The sequence below is a fragment of the Juglans microcarpa x Juglans regia genome, chromosome 2D, assembly GCF_004785595.1.
Source record: "Juglans microcarpa x Juglans regia isolate MS1-56 chromosome 2D, Jm3101_v1.0, whole genome shotgun sequence".
In the NCBI taxonomy this organism is placed as follows: domain Eukaryota; kingdom Viridiplantae; phylum Streptophyta; class Magnoliopsida; order Fagales; family Juglandaceae; genus Juglans; species Juglans microcarpa x Juglans regia.
The window spans coordinates 31,827,678-31,852,501 of NC_054596.1; the positions used below are offsets into that span (position 1 = coordinate 31,827,678).

Consider the following 24,824-nt stretch of genomic DNA (forward strand, 5'->3'; position numbering starts at 1 on the left):
GAACTCACATGAAAAAAATTAATTTTTTAATAGTATACCTTATTTTTTTTCAAAACGATTACGCGACGCTTACACACTTCACGACTATATATATCATTACTCTTAAAAAAATAATTTTTTTATGTAAATTTTATATTTACTCATTTTTTTAAAAAAAAATACGCAATACTTAAGCACTACAAATATCATTTCTCTTTCCATATCTCTCTTTCTCTCGTCTATGCTCAAGAGCCCAAACTGCCGACACCGTGGAAGCCACCGCACCACTTCGTTTGTAATATCCAGCCCGTTAGAAGCCCAAGACCCACTTAAGGCCCACCCATGTACCCTCTTAAACCCTCCCCTCCTCTCCAGCGCCCCCCTTCCCCACTCGCCCGGGACTGCTTTTTCTCCTCTCTGCAAACGAACAAGCAGCCCCACGTCTCTCTCCCTTGTGCGATTTCTGTTTCCATTGGATGCAACACGCCGCTGCCGCTCCTCGCCGGTCGGTTTCTTCTCTCGCTCCTGCCGTGTCTCGCTTTCCCTCGGTCTCTCTCTCATCTCCCTGTTTCGTATTACAGTCTTCGTGGCTGCTGACCTCCGTCACTTGCTTCCGTCGCCGCTTGGCACGAAGCTACCGTGCACCGCGTCTCGTCTACGCCGCACCCTGTCTCGCTTTCCGTTACTTCACTCTCCCTCGCTCCGATTGATTAGTTGGTGTCTTTTCCTCTTTGTTTTACAGGTGTGGACTACCGTTTTAGTTTGGTCCCCGAATTAAAAAAGAATTTGGTCCCCGAACTCTCATTTTCCAGTGGTCTAAAATCCTTGCTACACGAGCTGTTGAGAGGGTTTTCTGCAACTTCTACAACAATGGAAGGCATGGACGAAATTGAGGATCCCACGTTTTTCCTTGAAGAAACCAATGACGACTTGTGCCTTTCGATCCTCTCTCGCTTCAGCAACTCCACCAAAGAGGACCATCAGCACCTCTGCTCAGTCATAGGCGCCATGTCGCAAGAGCTCAAGGACCAGAACCTTCCTTCCAGCCCAGTAGCGTACTTCGGGGCTGCGTGCTCCTCCCTTGACCGCCTCGCCTTCGAGCTTGATCCACCCGCTCACGTTGTCAACGCCCTCCTCACAATCCTCCACCTGGTTCTTCCCCGAATACCCCCTGCCATTCGTAAAAAGAAGGCTGATTTCTTGTCCGAACTATTGGTGCGGGTTCTTCGGTCTCCGTTGTTGTCTGTCGGAGCCGTGATATCTGGATTGAAATGCACTTCTCATTTGTTGAACAACCGAGATTCTATCAATTGGTCTGACATTTGTCACTTGTATGGCGTTCTTTTGGGTTTCCTCACGGATTCCCGTCCCAAGGTAAGTCAATAGTCGTAATGAACCACTTCGTATTAGGATATATTCAATATTGATATTGACATCATCAACCACTCAGTCCGGTGGAAACTTAATCAAGATGTTCATGTGCAATTCGGCGAGTTTCAAATGTTGGCTTTTGAAGGACATAGAAGCTAAAATAATTAAAAAGCAGCAATTCGTGGTGTATGATAGAATGTAATTGCTTATATGGCGCCATTATATTCACCAAATAACAAGAAGCAGTACGAATTGCTTTTGATGATGTGTCAAATTTAATTTAAGGTAGAGCCTTTAGGATTACTCCCTGTTTTTAAACAAAATATCTAGAAAGACGAGAGCTTCAAACTCCGTATTGGTTTTATCTATTATGTAAGCTATGTGGTTTAACCCATGAAGCTGTGTGTAAATTTTGATTCTTAACCAAAAAAAAAAATTGATTCTGAACAACAGGTGAGAAGGCAATCACACGTGTGTCTTCGAGATACCTTATCAAGATTTCAAGAAACATCAGTGCTAGCACCTGCATGTGAAGGGATTACAAAGATATTTGAAAAATCTCTTCTATTGGCTGGTGGATCAAATGTGAATGCCACTGAAGGACCCAAGGGAGCTCAAGAGGTCCTTTATATTTTGGATGCTTTGAAGGAGTGCCTTCCTCATATGTCAACTAAGTACACAACAAGCATCCTCAAATACTACAAAAGCTTACTGGAGCTGCACCAACCTCCCGTCACAAGGCGGATAACAGATAGTTTGTATTTACTTTGTCTTGTCCCAGCTTTAGCTGTTTCTCCCGAGGCATTGCTTGATTTGTTAGACTCAGTATCTCTATCCGTCTCCACAAATGAGACATCTGCTGATTCAATGACATTTGCTGCACGCTTGCTTGATGTTGGAATGTGTAAAATGTATTCCCTTAATAGGCAACTATGTGTAACAAAGCTACCTGTTGTATTCAACGCACTCAAAGGTCTGTTTTCCTTTTTACTTTTAATTCTGTATACACTTCTTAGATTACATTTAATAATTATATCTGTTGAGTTAAGATCTGATCGAAAGTGAAAGTGTTAATATTTCCATCTTTGGCATTGGCAGATATTTTGGCATCTGAACATGAGGAGGCTGTATATGCAGCCACGAATGCAATGAAGAATGTGACGAGTGCTTGCATTGATGAAAGCTTGATCAAGCAGGGTATGGACCAGATTTTGACAAATGCAAACAATGATTCTAGGCAGTCTGGCCCTACCATCATTGAAAAAGTATGTGCAACTATTGAAAGCTTGCTTGGTTATCACTATGCTGCTGTCTGGGACATGTCATTTCAAGTTGTCTCTACGATGTTTGACAAACTAGGTATTCCCATTGTTATCTAACTTCTTTTGTTGTAGTTTTAAGTCTGCTATTTGATATCCAGTTGTTTTTAACTAACACGTTGCATGTTTAGAAAGATCAAGCAATCTGATGCTGTATAGGGATGTATCCCTCATTCTTTCATTAGATTGTTTGAGAAACTTTGTAGTGCCGCATTGATCTGCTAGTATGGTCTGTTAATTTCATATATATGATTCTATATTTATAATATTACCATAATTTTGATCATACAGGGCATCATTCTTCTTATTTTTTGAAGGAGGTCCTTAGCAACTTGGCTGACATGCAGAAGTTGCCTGATGAAGATTTTCCTTTCAGAAAACAGGTATTTATTTTTCTAATCATAAATATGAATATACGATTCATTCTAATGATATCATTTTATCAAAATATTTGACATGAAGATTTGTTAGAACTCGTTATAGTATGATTAACTATCCATTCCTTTCTGAAGTTGTGGGTTTCCTCCCTCATTTGGTTTATCTTTGCTTGATCTCTATACTCTTTGGGGAGGACTATGAGAATGTCCTATATCTCCACATCCTTGTGTTAACAGATCTGCAAGTCTTAGGTTAACCGCATCATTCAGAATCATTTTTCCAAGATTGCATAAATTAAAATGGTAATTAAGCAAATGAAAGCTGTTGCTTGTTTTTCAATCATTGGACAATCAAAAACAGGGGTGGTTCAGACGGTCAGATGCGAACACTATTGGATGAAGGGTGGGCTTTCTGTTGCGTCATCTTAACGTTAATTGCAGCAGCGCTTAGGGGACCTTTTCTAATTGTTTAACAAGTAAAATTTCAAGGAGAAGAGCTCATATAGTGGGAGGCACAACAGGAATACACTCTAGTTTATTGGCTGTATACTTGGGCGGGGGAGAATAGGACATTCTGGAATTTCTTTTGGACTGGCAACACAAAGGTAGTGAGGCTGCAATTTTAGGAGAGTTTTGGGGCTGAAAAGGGGCAGTACTAAGTGGGGATTGTGGCTGGGGTGAAATAATAGGGTTTAGTGTTCTTTTGTAAGGAAAATTTAGGATTTTCTTGGGCTACATCAAGGCTGACGAATGTAGGGTTTTTTAACTCCTCTAAAGACTGGGTTTCGTTAGAAAAATATTTTGGATAAGCTCTTGGAGTCTGAATAAGTTTTTAAAAAGAATTCCTATAATTTAGGATTTATCCCTAAAAAAGGGTTGGCAGAAAACGGCATTCGTGGGAATTGATTTTCCCTATGATAAACTTTTAAACAACTTCTAACTCTTCTAGGAATAATCTGGCAGCATAATTTTCAGAAGAGGATTCCTAAATTTTAGGCTTTGTCACTAGTAAGTTGACATATATTAGGTGGAAATTGAATTGATATTATGCATCTTTTTGCAAAGATATTGTGGAATGCACCCAGTTTATCAAGTAGTTTTGAACTTTGCACCATGGACTAGCATTTTGATTCTCCAATTTGCAGCTGCATGAATGCCTTGGAACAGCTCTTGGTGCATTAGGACCTGAAATGTTCTTGGGCCTTGTACCTCTTAATTTGGAAGCTGAAGATCTGTCTGAGGCAAATGTTTGGCTCTTTCCAATTCTGAAGCAGTATACCGTTGGTGCCCGTCTAAGCTTCTTTACAGAGTCAGTTTTGGGTATGATTGGACTGATGAAACAGAAATCTCAAAAGGTGTGAAGCCTTTCGTACCAATTAGATTAGTCTCTTTCTCTCTTCCATTGGAATTTACTAAGTATTCTCACTTTTGGCAGCTTGAACTTCAAGGACGGGTTTTTTCATCTAGGAGTGCAAATGCACTCGTGTACTCTTTGTGGTCCTTACTGCCTTCATTTTGCAACTATCCTTTGGATACTGCTGACAGTTTCAAACATCTAAAGAAAGCTTTATGGGATGCACTTAATGAAGAAGCTGATACTCGTGGAATAATATGTGCCAGTTTGCAGATACTTATTCAACAGAATAAGAAAATTTCAGACGAAAAAAGTGAGATGCCTAATATTGAAGAAGGTATGGCCAGACAACGGGCACTGGCCCATTATACCCTACAGATTGCAGCAGATAATTTACATGCGCTTAAGTCATCTGCACGTGAGGCCTTAACCATTTTGTCAAATGTTCTCATGCAATCTACAAAAGATGATGGTGGTTCTTTGCAGGTACTCAAACCATTATCCATTGAAAATGCTGTTTCCATGCATCTTGATTACTTATTTTTAATTTTTCCATTAAAAATTATATATATGCGTATATATTGTAATATCTTAGGTTGTGTATGGGAGGTGGTGAATGGGTCATTTTTTTTAAGATAATCTTGCCCTTTATAATGATTCAAAAGTGCTCCAATTGTAACTTGTCTATCTTTTTGGAGTCTAAGCCAAGATGTGGCTTGGACTTTTCTTGGGTCTTTATTGGAGGTCCAACTAAAGTTTATATATCAGCTTTCTGGTGTTAAAAACGAGAAAAAAAATAGTTTATTTATCTGCTTTCTTTCCAATCCCAGAAAATGGGAGGCAGTCTTCTTGAAGATCACTAGTTGGATTGTGACACACATCATGCTGACTGAAACCTTTCTTCAAGTAGCATTCTTCACTTAAGAAAAGTCGATGGCAATGTTGTAGCTTGTAGTATTTTATAGTTTAAGCATTGTATAATAATGTCTTTTGTTCCATGCAGTCCACAATTGGTGAATTTGCTTCCATATCAGATAAGGAAGTAGTGTCAAGATTCTTTTTGAGTACAGTGCAGAAGCTTTTGAAGGTCACGCAAGAGGCTGGCAAACCAGGAAATTCAAGAACTTCTAATTCTATACCTACGAACCCTCTAGCAAACGATAGTTCTCCATCACTTTTGAGGTTTTCTTTTTCCTTCCCTTTTTTTGTTATATTTCTACAAGTTGGTTACACTCATGACAGCTCTTGGTCATATGAATCGTTTTTAATGATATTGTTAAGTTGGGTTTTATGCATGATATGATAACTTTTTGGTTGTTTCAATATTTGACAGAGGAATTATTTTTTCGTCTTAAACTGCAGGGCACGGTTTTTTGATTTGGCAGTTTCACTTTTGCCTGGTTTGAATGCTAAAGAGATTGATGTTTTATTTCTTGCAATAAAGCCTGCATTGAAGGTTTGTAAGTGGTTCTATATAGTATTGTGATTTACCTTTGCTATCTATGGAGGAAACTCCTAAAACAAGAAGCTTGTGTTACCACGTTAATGTTTGAACTGCAGGATGCCGATGGTCTGATACAAAAGAAGGCATACAAAGTTCTTTCAGTTATTCTGAGGGTATGTTTTTGTAATGGCAGAAGCTTTTAAGTTGTACATTTCACATCAGTCATTACTTATAAAAAAAAAAAACAATTCACATCAGTCATTGCATAGTCCAGATAATTTATGATCATTCTACCTTTAATGTGGCGGTTTAGAGAATGCTCTATGGGAAGAACCATGGTTAATTGATACAAATTGGTTGGTTTACCTCGCCGAAGTCTTAGTAATGGCAGGATTCATCCTAGACATCAGCATTTAGATTTTGTTTTCTGAGTTATTCATCATATCTCTCCTATTCATAGAATAGCCATAACAATTAGGACATCTTTTAGCCACATCAAAATTGAAGTTGTCTGACCAGTTTCTCTCTTTGCTGTGGATTTGTGTGGCCAGAATTGTGATGGGTTTCTTGTATCAAACCTCGAGGAATTGCTTGGGCTAATGATTGATGTGCTGCCTTCATGCCATTTTTCTGCCAAACGCCACAGACTTGATTGCTTGTACTTTCTAACAGTCCACGTTCCCAAGGTAGCTGAAGAGAGGAAATGGCTCTAATATGTTTTTTGAACTTAAAATCCCCTTCTCAATTGAGTCTAGGGTCAAACTTGAGTATATAATTTAATTTGCTTAGGTTTCTGTTCGTTGTTTCAAACTTGATTTACAGAACTTAATCTTGACCAACAATCCTTCTGCTTACAGGATGATTCAAACCAGAGGCAACACATCATTGGCTCCTTCCTAACAGAAATAATACTTGCGCTTAAAGAGGTATTGTGTTATTTGCTTGAACATTTGCTTAACAATTGGCTGATTGATTGATTATTTCTGTTGATTTATTTTATCTTACCTATCCAAAAAAAGAAGAAATAAGTTTTTTTTTTTAGTATTGTCTTTCTCTGTTGTCTGTCTAGGATATTGGCCGTCACTGCTTATGTAAAAACTTTCATTGATTAAAAGAAACATTAATATAATCTTCTGCTATTCAAAATATCTTGATTGATGAACTGGTGGACATGTTGCTTGCATTATTTGCATTCTATGTATTACTTGTGTCAGTTGAGGATTTGCAGTAGATTAATCGTGGCTCTGGTAATGGCGGTGATGATGGTTCGTTGGTGTTCAGCCACATCTACGAAAGCATACATTTGTTTGAAAAAAAAAGGCATAACTTGTGTTGGCCTGACATACTCTCTCTCTCTGTCCCACATAAAGACTTCTCAACTTGCTGCTCTGTATATACTGATCTGTCTTCTATCATTATTCTTCTTGCAGGCAAATAAGAAAACAAGAAATAGAGCATATGAAATTCTTGTTCAAATTGGCCATGCTTGTGGAGATGAAGAGAAAGGCGGAAATAGAGAAAACTTGTATCAATTTTTTAGCATGGTACTACTTATCCAAAACAATTAGCATGATACTAATGGATCTGTGTTCAAGGTTTTTGTTACTAAATTGATCAAAGCGTGGACTCTATTTAATGGAAGTTTTAGATACATTTTAGGAACACAAACAGTTTTCATATGGACCCTTCTTTCTTTTGAATGCTTTTGACTAAACTGTCATTTTGTATTAATTTTACATCGTGAATCTTTAAATTTTTATAAATGACCGTGTGCTTCTCTTGTAATATGTGAAGTTATTCATGATTTCAGGTGGCAGGAGGACTGGCCAGCGAGACACCTCATATGGTCAGTGCTGCAGTCAAAGGCTTGGCTCGCTTGGCTTATGAGTTTTCTGATCTAGTTTCTACTGCTTGCGGTTTACTTCCATCCACTTTTCTCCTCCTTCGGAGAAAGAATAAAGAAATAATCAAGGTTCCCACCCCAGGCACCCAGTTTGAGTTGATATTCTAGTTGTTGGTTCTTGTGAACTACTAAACACATCATTTCTCTCTCTCCCTCTCTCTGTCCTTATCTTTACACCTTCTTTACCTCTTAAATGCAGGCTAATTTAGGTTTGTTGAAGGTGTTGGTGACAAAATCACAACCTGAAGGTCTGCAAATGCACTTGGGGAGCATGGTGGAAGGATTGTTCAAGTGGCAAGATAACACCAAAAACCACTTCAAAGCTAAGGTTGGTTAATCAGCATTTTTCTCTCTTGGAACTGCTGTGGTAAGCGGCTGAGTTTATATAATGATTGTTCCAAATTCACTTTGGTCAATTTCGAGTCATGTCCAGGTTAAGCATCTCCTTGAAATTCTTGTCAAGAAGTGTGGTCTGGAAGCGGTGAAGGCTGTGATGCCTGAGGAACACATGAAACTCCTTACTAATATACGGAAGGTCTGTTAAAAGTCATCATATGGAAGAATAAAAACCTTTGTGGGTGTCATTTTTATTTGGTTCATCCTTGTCAAACACAGATCAATGAACGAAAAGAGAGAAACCTAAGGGCTAAATCAGAAGCAAGATCTCAACTGTCAAAAGCAACTACTTCCAGGTATTAATCTCTTGTAATAAAATATCAAGAAAGGTATATACATATATACAGCATATACCTAGGATGTACATGCATGTTATTATGTAGCAGCCGGCAGATAGAGATACTGTGCCTGGTGTGCACAAAAGAAGTGTTCTGTACAAAAAGTTCTGTGGGCGAGATGTAAGCAGTGGGGTTTCTGGCTCCATGTTAGTACCACATAGTTTCCAAGTACTGACAAGCTGATCACTACTAAACAATGTGAGCTATCGAAGTAGTTGATGGCCATTGTTGCTTTAAGAGTGTAAATAAAATTCGAAGGCACACATAGGAATGAATCTGTCTGTAGGTAATTATTTCACCTGCACATAGACATTTTCCTAATTATTTATTTTTATCTTTTCAGGCTAAGCAGATGGAATCACACAAAAATATTTTCTGATTTTGGTGATGATGAAACTGAAGAAAGTGATGCTGAGCATATGGAAGCCATGACAATATCTGGTCAACAGCACAAGGGTTCCTCACAGCTGAAGTCCAAAGCGTCATTACGGTCAGTGTTGCACATTTGAGTCTGCTTATTCTGGTTGTCAGTGTTAGATCACCCATTACAGAATCATACCATTTAGGTGATTTGGATGAAAACATTTTGGGAAGTTTTTTATGAATAGTGAAGAAATGAAGTTGAGATGATGTTTTTATGGGTTTTTGTGAAAAAAGAGCTGGTCAAGGTGGCAACAAAGCCACCTAGGGCCACTCAAATCGGCCACCCACGGGGTCCTGTGGTGGCCATTGTAATCAGAGTTCTTTTTTTTTTTAATTTATGTTCTTATTTATAATGTTGTTCTTAATTGATTAAGTGGAAATATGTTCAGATGAGGAGTGAAAACAAAAATTGAGTGAGACGTTTTTTAATTTTGTATGTTTGAGAGGGAAATTGGGAAAAAGAACTGAACAGTAGAGTGAAAATCACTCAAGTGTTTTGTTGCCGAACATGCACTTAATCTTGGGCTCTAGAAATTTGCATGTCTTCCGACAAAGTTTGTTGGATCGTTCTAGGCTGTGAGAAGAATTGTGTTTGTTGGTGATTCTTTAACCTTCTGACAATTGACACTAGAAATTTGCATATGTGACACTTCGGAAGTGAAGTTTGTTGGATCATTCTAGGCTGTGAGAAGAATTGTGTTTGTTGGTGATTCTTTTTATATCTATTCTCTCTCTCTCTCCCCGCCAAAAAATGCCATCAGGATTTCCTGGCCTGCAAGGCAGTATCCTGTCCTAATATATTAGTAATTGCTTCATTAAACACTGTCAATGAATTTTATTGATTTTTGCTCAACAAGGAACAAGCCATTACTGATCATTTTTCTTATTCTCTCCAGCTCCAGGAGTAGAGCAGCTATGAACTTGCCTGAGCACCTATTTGATCAATTCGAAGATGAGCCACTTGACTTGCTTGATAGGCGTAAAACAATCTCAGCTCTTCGATCTTCTAAGCATGTCAAGCGGAAACTAGATTCAGATGAACCAGAACTGGACTCTGAAGGGCGCTTGATTATTCATGAGGGAGAAAACTCAAAGCAGACACCCTCTGACCCTGATTTGGATGCAAAGAGTGAAGCAGGTAGTCAGATGTCATTGAACTCAAGGAGAAACCAGAAGCGTAGGAAAACATCTGCGTCCGGCTGGGCTTACACGGGTAGTGAGTATACCAGCAAGAAGGCAGGTGGGGATGTGAAGAGAAAAGATAAGCTTGAACCATATGCATATTGGCCGCTTGATCGCAAAATGATGAGCCGTAGACCTGAGCATCGGGCTGCTGCAAGGAAAGGGATGGCAAGTGTGGTGAAGATGACAAAAAAGCTTGAAGGCAAGAGTGCCTCGAGTCTACTCTCCAGTAAGGGCCTGAAGTTTAAGAGGAGTCAAAAGAAAAAGGGCAGCAAGAAATAAAACTGGTGAAAACCATATTCATTGTTTAATTATTTCACCTTCAGCACGTGCCCCTCTCAAAATTTTGAGTTTTTTTTTTTTTTAATTCTACTTTTAATTTGCGGTAATGCATTTTTGTTCTACATGTAGTGACAATGTGAAGGGAAATATGCTCGTGATCGAAATGTTACAGTTTTGCTTACACTTGTTTTGCTGTTAATTAGTCACTGGTGATGGGTTTCTGTATAATGTTTCAGGTATCAGTTAAACAGTGGGAATACCAAAGTAAACTCAATTGGGCAACACGATCATGGGTCAAGGGGTTTACTTATTTTTCTTGGGCTTGGCTTTGCGCTAGATCATGAATGAAACCAGGCCCGATAAAAGTGTCTGCGTTTGCGCTTTCGCTATGTGTTTGATTGCCCAAACGAACCCAAATTAGAAAGTTAGACGATAAGTGTATTGGTATTAGTTTCATCAAATTTATTTTTAAAATTTAATGAAAAGTATATATTTTTTATAAATCTAAAACTTTTCTAGCCATAACTATAGATTGGATTCCATTAGATTAGTCAAAATAATAATATAATATTATTTTTTTAATAATAATATTTTTAATTTATTTTTTTTCATATTTTACAATTACACTAACTATATATTAATTAATAATTTAATTTGATACTTAAATTATTATTTTCCAACTTAAATATATTGTAGCTCAAAATTGAAAAACAATAATTTAAGTAAATAAAATAATGTTTATAGAGTACAAAGAGCGAGTCTTCAAATTTGAAGATGAATTGGAATGTACTATAACTCAAAGTTTCAAATTTTAGTATTTGATGAATCTAATGCAGTAATTTTAAATATAAATTTATCAAATTTTCAAGATTTGACTCATTTGATGAGTTCAATGACAATGCTCAACTAATATTGGTTTCATCAAAAGTCTAGTTAAATGCAAATTTTGCATATATATCATTGAAAGTGTCTGCATTGGAGTGGCTATAACCACTCAACTCAAGATTTGACTACATGATTGTAGCTTGCACACATTGTTTGGCAGAATTGTCGACTGCATGATTGTAGTCTTCACTGGGGATGAGCTTGAAGATAATTAAAATTATTAATTAACATATTATTAGTGTAATTGTAAAATATGGTTAGTGTAATTGTAAAATATCAAATTAAATTATTAATTAACATGTGGTTAGTGTAATTACAAAATATGAAAAAAAAAAATATATTATTATTAAAATAATATTATTATATTATTATTTTGATGAATCTAATACCTAATTCAATGTAAGGTTATGACTCGGGATGTTTTGGACTTATGGAAAACATGTATTTTTCATCAAATTTTGGAGATGGCTTTGATGAAACCAATGTCAATACTCAGAAAGAGAAGCGCTACAATTACAAAAAGAGTTTATAAAAATAAATCTACAAATTGATATAACTTCATATGATACATTATATCTACTTTTTAATAAAAGTAGATTTATAATCTAAAATACTATATCAAACTATGTCAGTTTGTGGGTTTCCTATTGCGGAATTTATTTGTGGTTAAAACATTTCTTTTGAAGAAAGCAAGTTGTGGTACCCCCAACAAAAAGATCATTTCCTATCTCCGCCATTATACACCACTAAGTTAAACTTGTAAGATAATAATATATCTAGTTAAATCACTAATTTTATGCAAAATATTTGCAGATTTATATCCATATGACATATATAATGTATGAACTTTGCTCATATAATTAACATATATTTAGAAATTTGTAACATATATAATTTTAGGAGTACGAGCAATCTTACATTAAATTATCATGAATTTGATTATGTAAATTTATAATAATTTGAAATGTCATTATCATAAAATATTAAGACAAATTGAAATTTTAGATGTCCACAAAACTTCGTTTTCTTCCTTGTACAATATTGTCTTCTTTTCTCTATAATCTAAGGTAACAATCTTACTGTGAATCATTCAAGTACACAACTAGTTATGAATATAATCATTCATTTATGTATAATAGACTACATAAAGATATTAACAAAAATCTTAATTTTATTTGTTGGAATTTGTAAATAATGCTAAGATAGAATATAAATAATTTATGTTTTTTAAATCAAGTAATTTGTGAACAAATTTAAACTTGTTCGAGAAATAAAAGAAAAATAAAGGATAGAAATTTGAGAATTTGGATTAAAGGAAATGAAACTACAGCATTGCATGACTAGAATGGAATATTTTGCATTCGCTTGTGTAGAACAGACGAGGTTAAGCAACAGCCAACTCAAAAAATCCATTACAAATGACCATAAAAACAAATTAGGTGAGCCATTCGCTTGTACATGCAAAAGGAAAAAAAGAAAAAAGAAAAAATCCCTTTTAACAAGGCTAGTATTGCGCAGTGTAATGGTGGTTCAATGCCGGTTATCTTATCAAGTATGTCCAGCTCTACTTTGGCTTGTTTTACCATGAAAGAAAAACAGAACTTCTACGAAAAACGAAAGCAAGAGTATTGCATGATACCCGGATCGGCCATCCCGAAGCTCTCTCTATCTCCATCTCCATCTCCATCCACAGGGCCATCTTACCAGATGTCCAACCAATTTGATTGCATGAGGCCATGCGAACAACCGACTAGAAGATCAGATACAAGGTAGACTTCCTGGGGTACTCACCCAACTGCACAACGTAGCCAACCCATCAATACTTCCAATAAATCTGACTAGGACTACAGTTTCCATACCTTTGTTTCAGTTCCTAGTAGATCAAGGAAACACATGTAAAAGCTGCACAATACTTTTCTACGTCCTGATAATTTAACAAAACATTTTTCTTTTTTAAGTTATCATCCATACAAGTGTGTACTCAAACTGAATGTCAGCGGTGAGTGGCCTCTCTCCATTGTTATCATGTAGCAAAAAGAACAGGAGACTGTTTTGTATAATTTGAATCTGGCTCTATCTCTCACAGGCATCCAAATTTCCACTGCATACAGATACAACGTAAACCTTGGAACCTACATACCTTCAGCATCATACAGCAAGGTTGGAGTAGCCCACCAGATCTTCACTTGTACGGGGCAAAAATGATAGATGAATTGTGACCACCAAACCCAAAGGAATTAGACAACACTGCTTTGATGTCCAGTCTCTCTTTCTTTGAGCCCACCAACATATTTGTGTTCTGAATTGAGATGTTTCCAAATTTAGATAATCTGATGTTTAAATTTAAACCAGTTTTTTATAGGTAAGTGTTTGAAGTTAAATCATCATCGTTAAGGAACCAACGACTTTATGGGAACATCTTGACATTAACAAAAATTGACAAAGGATGAAAAGGAACAAACCACGCCTTGGTCTGGGTTTTCCAGGTTGACATTTGGATGAACCCACCCTGTCCGTATTGCCTATATCAAAAAACAGTAACATGTCAGCAACCACAGAACTGCAAATTGTTATGTATGCTTTTCATGAATTGAGACTATGTCTACCAATCGAAAAAGAAAAATAATTCAAATAGCCCTTTTCTGAATACTATCTGACACTCCATTACATGATAAACTAGTTGTCTAAGGTCCCAGTTGGATACAAGAACCGTTTCATCTCATCTCATCTCATAATTACAACTTTTTCAAATTCTCATATAAAATATAATAAACAATTCAAATTTTTCAAATCCCAAAACAATAATAATATTAAAAAATAATATTCTAATAATATTTTATTCAACTTTCAACTTTTATCTCAACTCACTATCGAAACTGCATCTAATTGTCTAAAATTTCAGTAACAGAGTCTAAACTACAAGAATATTCTTATAATCTTGATTAAGGGAAATTTTTATATCTCAATAAACATCAAAATTTATGTACCTCAAGAAATATCAAAATTAAACTGGTAAGCATACAAAGAGTTCAAAGTAGAATAGTTAAGTGGTGAGGAAGCCAAAGTGGTAAATAATGAAGAGTCAAGCCTGGTTTGGATAGCAAAGTCTTCATCTCATCTCATTTCATTCCATCTCAATATCCAAACACCACAAACACACCAACGCTTTTCAATTTCAAATCTTCAACTTTTTCATCTAATCATTACCTAATCATTACAACTAAACTTCTAAACAAAATACAAAAAACAATTCAACTTTTTCAAATCCCAAAACAAAAATTATATTAAAAAATTATATTTTAATAAAATTTTAACTTTCTAATATTTTTATTCAGATTTTTCTCTCTCCTTTTCCAAAACTCCATAAAACATATTAACTCAAACCATTTCACTACTATTCACAAACCATTTTACTATTATTCACATCTCATCTCACTATCCAAACGAGGCCAATGTCTATAATAAAATGAATAGAAATTTTTTACCTTCACTAGAAAAGTAATAATAAAATGATAGAAAAGTTAAGTGGTGGGAAAGACAAAAAGACAAGTACTGCAAAATCTGTAACCACTATAAAATAAAGAGTCTTTTTTCCCTACCATTTGAATTAGCAATCAGAAATGGTAGGAAAATTTTCATCTTCGAATCTTTTTTAAATCTTGATGTCAAAAATCGACTGGGTTTATTTTGGTAATAAAGGCAATACAACAAAAAGCCTTTTTAGCATGTGAAGAGTTGTGATAGATTAATAAAATAAAATGAAATGATGATGTGGCTCAATGGAATACAAAGAAGATGCTTCAGAAATTATATAGGTCTTTTTGTAAGTAACGTGTATATAAAAAAAGAGCTTTGCTACTCATTATCCCACACACCACACTTTTTTTATTTTTTTTATTTTTTTTTTAATTTTTGTTGGTTTTATTCTTTCTAAATTAATTAAATTCTTCTACTCATCATCCATACACCACACATTTAGTAAGGGAAAAAAATTAAAAAATTATGTATCGTGTGTGGTGTGGGGATGATGAGTAGAATTTTTCATAAAAAAAGTTCCATGAATTAAATCCCAACATCAAAGACATTGTTTACCTGTACTGCCGCAACAGCTTCCACAGCACCAGCTGCTCCTAATAGGTGACCGGTCATAGATTTCGTAGAATTCACTTTCAACTGTCAAAAGGAGAGATATTAAGTATGATGATACACTAATCTTGTCAAGAATTGCAATATGGTATATTAGAGCCCATTGTCATAAAGGACAAACTTTATACATCCAAGTTACCTGAGGATTCTGGCCAAAACAAGCAATAAGAGCTTGGTATTCTTTTAGGTCTCCAGCCGGTGTGGAAGTAGCATGTGCATTTATGTAATTCACATCTTCCCTAGACACCCCAGACTGAGCTAATGCCTTTTCTATGCAGAGGATAATACCAGCCCCTGTTTCGAAGAAATTGTATTGTCAGGTCATTTTCACTGTTTCTTGTTGAGTTGGTATGAGACAACATTAATTACAATTTACGCCATAAAATTAAGGAAGAATACAAGGTAGAAAAGTGCTAAGAAGTCAGGGTTTGGGTACGGTTCCTAGCATTAAATTCTTAGCATGGTAACCAATTGGGAAGGCATTCTAAGCGGTTAGCAATAAAATATCTTTGTTAACTTGAGTGAGAAGGAAATGAAAATGCATGCTCAAAAGAAGTGTTTCTAGCATTTATGGATGTACTAAGTCAAGAATTTCACACACTTTGGATTAGAACTTTTCAAATATTTGAAAAATGTTAATAACAAATCTGGCAACATAAAGGTCAAAAGTAAAGTTCCAATACTAGGAATTGAACCTTTTGTGATCTATTCAGAGAATTTAGTGATGATAAACATGAACACAAGTGTCAGGATAGAAATCAGAAAAAGTGTTAGACATGAAAAAGCAGGGACACAACTGAAAGGTCAGCTGCGAATCTCCATACAGAGCATGCCTCAACTTCTGATGCAACATGACCAAATTAGAACAATTAATATAGGACTGCATACAGAAATGTTTACAGAAGATACTTTTGCATTACCTATTTTATAATTACATCTACTCCAATTTGACCCATCATCTTGGCACCTTGGCTGTTACAACCCAACTAAGTTGGCAACCATGTTGGTTTTCTAACAAAGATCACTTTATTAAAGGTAACGGTTCCAGATAGTTTAATTCATTCAATTTTTGGCAATTATGACTAATTTTCAGGTTTTATGCCTCTTCCTGTGCCACAACCTTTTGCTATCAGTACTGTGGGTACTAAATAGGAATGTACATGATTATAATTGATTCACTGCAACCGATAAAAAAAATAATTGATGCACTGCAACTCAATTTACAGAAGTGTTTGTATACTTCCTGTGTACATGGGCTTCGCCTATTTCATTCGATGAATAAAAGTGTCTTTCTTACTTATCAAAAAAAAAAAAAATACAGGAATTGAGAAAAGACCAAAAAAACAATATCATATAGGAGAAGCATCATATAAATAAGATTGAAAAATATTATGAAACCAAAGAACTAAAGAAGAGTTGGTGAAGGATATGTCCATTACAAGAGAATTATGAAAGTAACACAACAGTTTTACGGGTTTCATAATAAGAACCAAAGAGAAGGTGCATTACCATCAGGGTGTGGCTCAGTCATGTGATAAGCATCACAAGTGAAGCTTCCACCTAGAAATTCGGCATAGATATTTGCACCTCTTCTCTGTAAAATTACAAATTAGCCAATAGGATTATTACCCAGAGGAAAAACCTGATCACATGTTATACTAGGAAAGGATTGGGCTTCATTAGTCTTCAGTGAGTGAGAAAATATAGAATTAGCAAGTTCAGCTCAGTTCATTTGCATTTATCCAATTGGTATTCATGTCAAGAGAGTGAATCATGAGATGACTTTTTTTTAATTATAAAAATAAAAATAAAAAAAGATCACAGGCAGTACTAGTTGAGGATGGTGCAATGAAAAGTTATCTCATGATTCACTCTCGTGCCATGAATACCAATTGGATAAATGCAAATGAATGATTAATTTTTTAAACTAGAAGGAACTTGAGAGACAGAAGAAATGCCACCGAAAGGGGATCAAGGGAGATAATGGCCGATAATCTGAAAGAGAATGAGGCCCTAAGAAGAGTTCACTGGCTAAAAGGAACTGCCTACCTGCATGTTGGACATGGCCTTTTTGAGTTAGAATGAGAATACCTTAGCATGCTCTAATTCTTCAAGGAGCAAAACCCCAGCTCCTTCCCCCATAACAAATCCATCACGATTCTGTTTGATGACACAAAAATCCGTGTTAAGTAATACACAAGTATACCAAATAAAACAGACAAGAATTGCCATCTCTAGTATCTTTCCCCAAACATCAATCACAGAAATCATCACAATATATAATACAATATGGTAGTTTGAAGGATTCACTTGAAATTTAGTCACTTTTAAAATAAGGGAGAGTTCCGCATGTATTCTTATAATCATTAATTATTTCACGCTTCAAACAATATTTTATAAAATTCCTCAGAAGCAACACGGAACCAATAGGATTGTTGGTAACATACAATATCCCAAGGGCGTGAAGCTTTTGTAGGATCACTATTCTGGGAAAGTGCTCTGCAAGCCACAAAACCTCCCAAGCCTGCAGTAACGAGTAGAAGACATGTTATGTAAACTTCATGATATTAAAAGTTGGCATATTCTGAGATAAATTTAAAATAGGGAAAGTACACAGGAGATACCAATAGGTATGATTGCCGCGTCTGAGCCACCACAAAGCATCACATCCTGCATTACAATGTTGGATTGCAGCTTATATTTAGATTTATTTGATTATTAGTTTTTCTTTTCAAGGTTGGACCTTACAAACAAATCATTTGACAGAAAAATACAAACAAGAGACTAAATAATATGAGAGACTTGCACACTTCTGTGGCAGAAGGAGTGTTGAATGCAAGACACTTACAGCTTCGCCTCTAGTTATATGGTTTGCTGCATTCAATATACAAAAGTTGCTTGTAGCACAAGCAGTAGAGATAGAATAGTTTGGGCCCATCCATCCCTGCAATTTTTTAAGTAATGAGCTGTTAGAAGGTCAACTCCATAACTGCAGCTCTGATCAGGGCATATCACAAATTTGAAAAATATTAAGTTGACCAGATCCATTGCAAGCATGGCAGAACCCATATTTGTAGTTGCAAAAGGTACGCAGAAAGGATTCATCTTCTTGTATGAAACTCTTAAAGCTTCAATTGCATCATTAAAAACCTGTTCAAAATACAAAGGACACCTAAAAGGAGTAAGCAATCAATATGCCAGACTACAGAATTAATATGCTAAATTGCAGAATCAATCTGCTTTCTCATGTAGGGCTCATGGTTTCAGATAAAGTAAAAGTTCCACTTTAGTAGGAAACCATATAGGTAGCAGATGTAGTGTTCGTGAAATCGCTAGCGCTGGCACACTTGAGCGCCAAATGTTGTCTAGAGCCTAGGCGATAAGCACAAGGGCCGCCTGAGAAGCTCACATTTTTAAAAATGATAAATAATAACAAAAAAATCCATAAAATGGAAAAAAAAATATTTAAAAAGCAAAATGGTATTATATTTAGCCTATTAACTCAATTTATTAGAGTATTATGCAAATAAAAATCAAGTAATAAACTAATTACAAAATTTAAACGTAACATTTTATATAATTCTCTTATGCTCTGCTAAATATACACATCTACGAATTTGATAGCCATAATCAAATAAATTACATGGTTCAATCAAAATATATCCAAAAGTCCAAGACTAAAACAGTTCAAGAATTATGTAGCTATTGACTTCTATGCTAACATAAGCAATCAAACATCAACCCATCTAGAAAGCCAACTTGGACTAATATATTGGGTTCAATGCATATACATCACTTGTGACAATGTGGCACCATGGTACGTAAATGATCTTCAATACCAACTTAATATTTAAGAATATTTTATTACATCATTTTCTGGGTTTGAACTGATTTTTATAAATTTTTCTAAGAAAACCGAACTTAAAAAAAGTGTGCTTTTCTGCACTTTAAGCTCACACAAAAAGCACCACAAAGCGTGCTTTTGTAAGTGCACTTTGCTTTTGGTATGTGAAGTGCTTTGCCCTTGACTCTTGTGGTGTGCGCTTAAGCGTGCCATACCAACACTAAGCAGATGTAACTACAACTTACAGTTCTCAGAATGCACTTCCTATCAAATTGAATATTAGCAACTGAAAGTTCTTACCAACTTTAATATGTTCAACCTTGTTAATTCTAATGATATCTTGTGCTGAGGAATGATGTTACCTTCATTCCACCCATTGCCGAGCCAATCAAAACTCCACATTTTGCTTTATCTAAATCATTCATTACATCTTCTGTAATTCCACCATCTGCCAAGGCTTTTTTGCCAGCAGTAAGCAAGTAAAGCATGAATTTGTCCATCCTCTTGGAAAGTTTGGGCGCAACCCATCCATCAGTAGAAAAAGACTTGATCTCTCCAGCAATTCTCTAGGGAAAGAAATAATATTAAGCACAAGGTGAATAGTGAGCACCAGAAGAAGAGATAGCGAAAATATGGTTTACCGTTGGAAATTGGGCACAATCAAAAGCCTCGATCTCACTTATACCACTGACACCCTCAAGCAAATTATTGTAGAAGGCATCTGGTTCATGACCAAGTGGGGTCACCACACCCATCCCTGTCACAACCACTCGCCTTTGCTTTGTGAGAGGTTTCTTTCTTGTTGCGACTTCCTTTGCAGGTTGCACAGCTACAGCCATGGCTTCTCCTAGAGTATTAATAAATTCAGCAGAGGTGGCACGTGTATAGTTATTACATCATCACAACTTTATAAATTTAAAGCTTTATCAAATAAGACTTGTGCATCAAAACAACACAATTTTAACACCTGATTAAGTGAAGCCTATGATTATGACTACCAAGATTGGTTTGAATATGGAACTTAGTCCATAACCAAAGAAGAAATATCAGCATTAGGGTTTGAATTGACAGGACTGCTGCAAGCCTGCAACATTCATCTCACTGACCAGAGAAAGTGGGAATATGCCGGTAAGGCTGATGACTATATAACAATCAGGACTGTGCACCTAACTCAAGTAACCAAGGCATTCACCAGAGAGAGGGAGAAGCATTATACTATCAATTGAAGAATGAAGAGTCACAATGTTTTGTACTTCGCAGCTAGAACTTCCATTTCGTGAATGTGTTATGACAAGAAACCACCTGAGTTTAATTTCTTCAGACTATTAGATAAAAAAACTGAGGGATTACTTCACAACATGCAAATCCTTGAAAGTCTCTCATGATACACCTCCGGAAAGTGAGCCTCCCACGACGGTGATACCAGGAATCTATCCAATCAGGACCAAACCCGATTGTTAGGTTTCTTCACTGCCAATAAGATATCTTGGTCTCCCTTTGGGGGCTGTCTTTAAGGCAAGAGCAATTTGGGATGGGGCGATTGAGAAAGTAGAGAGAACGCTGGCGAGATGGAAGAGGTTGTACTTGTCAAAAGGGGAAAGAATCACCTTAGTTAAAAGCACTCTTTCTAATCTTCCTCTTCCAGTTGGCGTGGCTAATAGGATTGTAAAGATGTTTCGAGATTTCTTATAGGGAGGTATTGGGGAGGAAGCCATGTTCCATCTAGTTTTAGTTGGGATAAGATTTTTTCTCCACTGTCGTGTGGAGTTGAGGACCTTCAATAAATTCCTTTTAGGGAAGTGGTTATGGAGGTATCATCAGGAAAGTGAGACTTCGTGGAGGGCTGTGATTGATTCCAAATATGGGAGTGCTTGGGGGTGTTGGTGTTCTAATGAGGTTAGAGGTACACATGGTGTGGGAGTGTGGGAAAATATTAGGAGTGGTTGGGGAGAATCGCCAAACATGTTAGTTTTGTAGATGGTGATGGTTCTAGGATTAGTTTTTGGCATGATTCATAGTGTGGTGATAGGGCCTTTAAGGTTGCTTTTACAGGTCTTTACCGGATCACTCAGAATCAGGATGCTTCGGTGGAAGATGTTTGGACGGCTCAAGTCGTTCCCCTCAATGGAATGTACATTTTTCTAGAGCAGTGAATGATTGGGAAATGGATGTAATTTATGATCTGTTTAGTTTGTTGTATGATACAAGTATTGGCCTGGCTGAGACAGACAAGATGGTTTGGATTCATACCGGAAATAAGAAGCAGTTCGCTCTATGTACAACCTGCTGTCTAGTCCGAATGTAGTGCACTCTTTTCCTTGGAAGTGTATATGGAGAAGTAACGTTGCTTTCTTTAGTTGGACAGCTTCTCTTGGGAAAATTCTGACCTTGTACAATCTTAGGAAGCGTGGACTAACTGTTATGGATTAGTGCTAGATGTGTAAAAAAATGTGTTGAATCAGTGGTTCATTTGTTACTTCATTGTGAGATGGCAAGGGTGTTATGGTGTGAGGTCTTTAATAGGATTGGAGTGGCGTAGGCGATGCCAAGGAGGGTGGTGGATCTTTTCGCTTGTTGGAGACGAACTTAGATCTTTTCGAATCAGTGGATGAACTTAGATGTTTCTTTTTCAACACCTTATTTATTTGGGCTTCAGCCATTATATTCAATGGAACTAGTGTCCATGATTTCCTTGTTTCTTTTTCTAGTTCCTAACATGTAACTAGGTTTCCGCATTTGTATACTTCATGTGTACTTGGACTATGCCTATTTACTTGTCTCAATAAAACTTTTCTTATATATCAAAAAAAAGATAGTTACACTGTGCAACTAGAAACAACCAACGTTGTACTTGGATTGTGCCTTTTATTGAAGTCTAATTACTTATCAAAAAAGAAACAACCTAAGTTGTGCTGGATTACCAATAATAACTCCAAATATATCCATTCAACTGTTACAAAACTGGTAAATGAACCACGTTTAGGGTAGTGAGTTCTCACGAGAGAGAGAGAGAGAAGTCCTGCGATACTAATATTGAAGAACCTATTTTCCAATAGCCAAACTGCTCCATAACCGAAACTGAAGTGAACTTCCCAGCCAACACAACATAATATTAGACCCAATTATTAAAATCCTTCATCATTTCTAGTCTTGTCACAGTGTGCAACCAGAGGAAACGGGAACAAAACCAAATTTCCACACTTTTTTTTATAAGTAAAACCAAATTTCCACACTACATAAGGAAAACAAGCAACACTTAAATTAATCGAGTAAATCCACCTCAAAGCAAATGGAAAAACTACTTATAAAAAAAAAAGTAAATGGAAAAATAAAGATATTCTAAGAAAATTCAGAACAAATCACAAGAAGATCGGGAAATGAATCAAATGTTAACAAAATCCCAGGTTTTCAATTTACTGAATAAATATAAAGATAGTAATCGAAGTTAATTTTAATACATAAATAAAAAAAAGTCAACAATAAAGGCTCAAACTTGTAGGGTATCGCAGAAAGAATATACCGGAACGGGGTGGTCGATTCAAACGCCTCTGTCTACGATTCAGATGAACATTCTTGGATCCGAACAGAGAGTAAAATCCCAAAGAAGAAAGGCCATTGGAGCTATAGTACTCATGGCAGGGTTCGAAAGCGAGGCAGGAGCTCATAAGGCCCTGAATGCTCGATCCACACAGGGAGGAAATCGAGCCCGTCCGAGGTTCGGAGCTGCATTTGGACAAGACCCTCCTCCTACCGCGAGCCCATTTGCTCTGTCTCTTGCTGGAACCGAACATGGACGGGCACGCGGAGTGGTCTGCGCCGCACGTGACCGACATGCAAGCAGCGACCAACCACGTGCAAAGCGGAGATGTCACACACGACGCATCCATGACAGACGTACAAGAAGAAGAAGACGACGACAAAAAAAAAAACGAAGAAGACCCCAGAAGATGAAATCGAAAACCCAGATGGAAAGAAATGAACTTGGGTTTGGTTATGTTAATCTAGGCGAGGAAGAAGATGAAGGTGTTCATGGATGGTTGAGATGTAAACGAGGAAGGCATAGAGATAGAAGTGGCAGCACTGGTGAACAAAGGGTGAGAAAGAAAGAAGGGAAAAGTTGCATTCGGTTTTTTGTCGGGTGTTTGGATTGGGAAAAGCTTTGAGGCGCCAAGTCTTGGCCAATCTGAGTCCTCCACAGTCCTCACTCCTCAGAAGAGGCTGCCAAGTGATCACTCTCTCTCTCTTGGTCTTTCTACAATATAAAGGGAAGGCTATATTCAAAATTAAATAAACAAAAACAAAAATAAATCTATGATTCTGAAAATTGACTGGTTTGAACAGATAGTTAAAATGAAATGAAATAAGTTAAATAAAATATTATTATAATATTATTTTTTTATATTATTTTTATATTAAAATTTAAAAAAATAATTTATTTATTATATTTTACATAAAAAATTTAAAAAAATTATAATAATGTCACAATATTCACAATATTCTTGGGTGCTGTTATAAAGCCTGTCTTGCTTGGATCATTTTAAGCAAATACCCTTCAAGTGATCAAAAAGACATTACTACCCCCAGATCATGCTCTCTTTATATAAAGAGTAATTCTATATATAATTATAAAGTACGCAAATGTCAATTTAAAAAAGAGTGAGATTTATTATTAAAAAATTAATTTTTTTTAATGTGAATTCTATATCTTATTATTTTTTTTTAAATAATTATATAATTTATGACTGTAAATATCTTTTCTCTTATATAAATCATTATCTAAAATCTTCCATCATCATTATTGATTAATAAGACTACTTACCCTTATTGACCAGAATAAAGTTTTGATTTGAAGTGTAGGTTTTGGTTCTTGGCCACATGCATTGGCCTTTCTGAGTTCTGTGGTCCATTAGTTTTTTTTTTTTTTTTTTTCTCAGGAGCAAGTATATATGGTGGGGGCATGGGGAAGAGTAGTTGTAGTTTTTTGTATATTCTTGGTGGTTAACCAGTCATGAGATGCTATTCTCTTTTGTATATGATTTGAGGAAAAAACAACAAAATTCACCAAGCATTGTCGTCATGTATTTAATGCAATGGATCCTGCACAACTGATGTTTATGCATTCTCCTCTTACAGTAAACCAAACATTTACACTTTGTTAGCATGCTTTTAAGGTTGAGAATGTCTGAATTGTTGCATCCTTCCATGGAAATGAATAAATAAATTAATGGAAAAATGAGAACATAGAGGTAATGATTCTAATGAAAGTGGAATTCTCTTACCAAATGCATCAAAAAGAAATTAAAATACATGAGATATTAAAATAAGAGTATTATTAGTGGGCTTAACAAACTTTGGTTAAAATTTGATTAAGAAATTTACTTTTACAAATTTAGCTAGTCACTTTTCAACAACATCAAATAACAGGCTCAACCAATCTTTTATTATTCTATTAAAATATTGATTGATTAAGAAATTCACTTTTACAAATTTAGCTAATCATTTTTCAACAACATCCACAACAGGCTCAACAAATCTTTTATTATTCTATTAAAATATTGATTTTGAACTATTTATTTATTTT

The 24,824-nt window shown here is 35.9% G+C and overlaps 2 protein-coding genes across 2 annotated transcripts; one reads left to right on the top strand and one right to left on the bottom strand.

Moving 5' to 3' along the window:
* Positions 1 to 353: 353 nt before the first annotated feature.
* LOC121249922 (RRP12-like protein) lies at positions 354 to 10,548 on the top strand. The gene is made up of 18 exons (XM_041148782.1): positions 354 to 1,353; positions 1,804 to 2,323; positions 2,449 to 2,709; positions 2,961 to 3,052; positions 4,192 to 4,401; positions 4,482 to 4,886; positions 5,404 to 5,582; positions 5,763 to 5,856; positions 5,961 to 6,017; positions 6,396 to 6,530; positions 6,702 to 6,770; positions 7,275 to 7,388; positions 7,655 to 7,816; positions 7,947 to 8,075; positions 8,181 to 8,282; positions 8,363 to 8,439; positions 8,825 to 8,971; positions 9,801 to 10,548. Exons 1-18 carry the CDS (start codon positions 850 to 852, stop codon positions 10,366 to 10,368), a joined length of 3,825 nt encoding a protein of 1,274 aa, XP_041004716.1. The 5' UTR covers positions 354 to 849; the 3' UTR covers positions 10,369 to 10,548.
* Positions 10,549 to 12,663: 2,115 nt separating this feature from the next.
* Positions 12,664 to 23,495, bottom strand: LOC121250194 (3-oxoacyl-[acyl-carrier-protein] synthase II, chloroplastic-like). Its single transcript, XM_041149200.1, has 14 exons — positions 22,764 to 23,495; positions 19,885 to 20,090; positions 19,606 to 19,809; positions 18,439 to 18,549; positions 18,248 to 18,343; positions 18,024 to 18,069; positions 17,847 to 17,923; positions 17,491 to 17,559; positions 16,909 to 16,993; positions 15,539 to 15,693; positions 15,346 to 15,426; positions 13,716 to 13,775; positions 13,394 to 13,552; positions 12,664 to 13,048 (listed from the first exon to the last, which is right to left on the bottom strand). Exons 1-13 carry the CDS (start codon positions 23,128 to 23,130, stop codon positions 13,436 to 13,438), a joined length of 1,674 nt encoding a protein of 557 aa, XP_041005134.1. The 5' UTR covers positions 23,131 to 23,495; the 3' UTR covers positions 12,664 to 13,048; positions 13,394 to 13,435.
* Between the last annotated feature and the right edge of the window lie 1,329 nt (positions 23,496 to 24,824).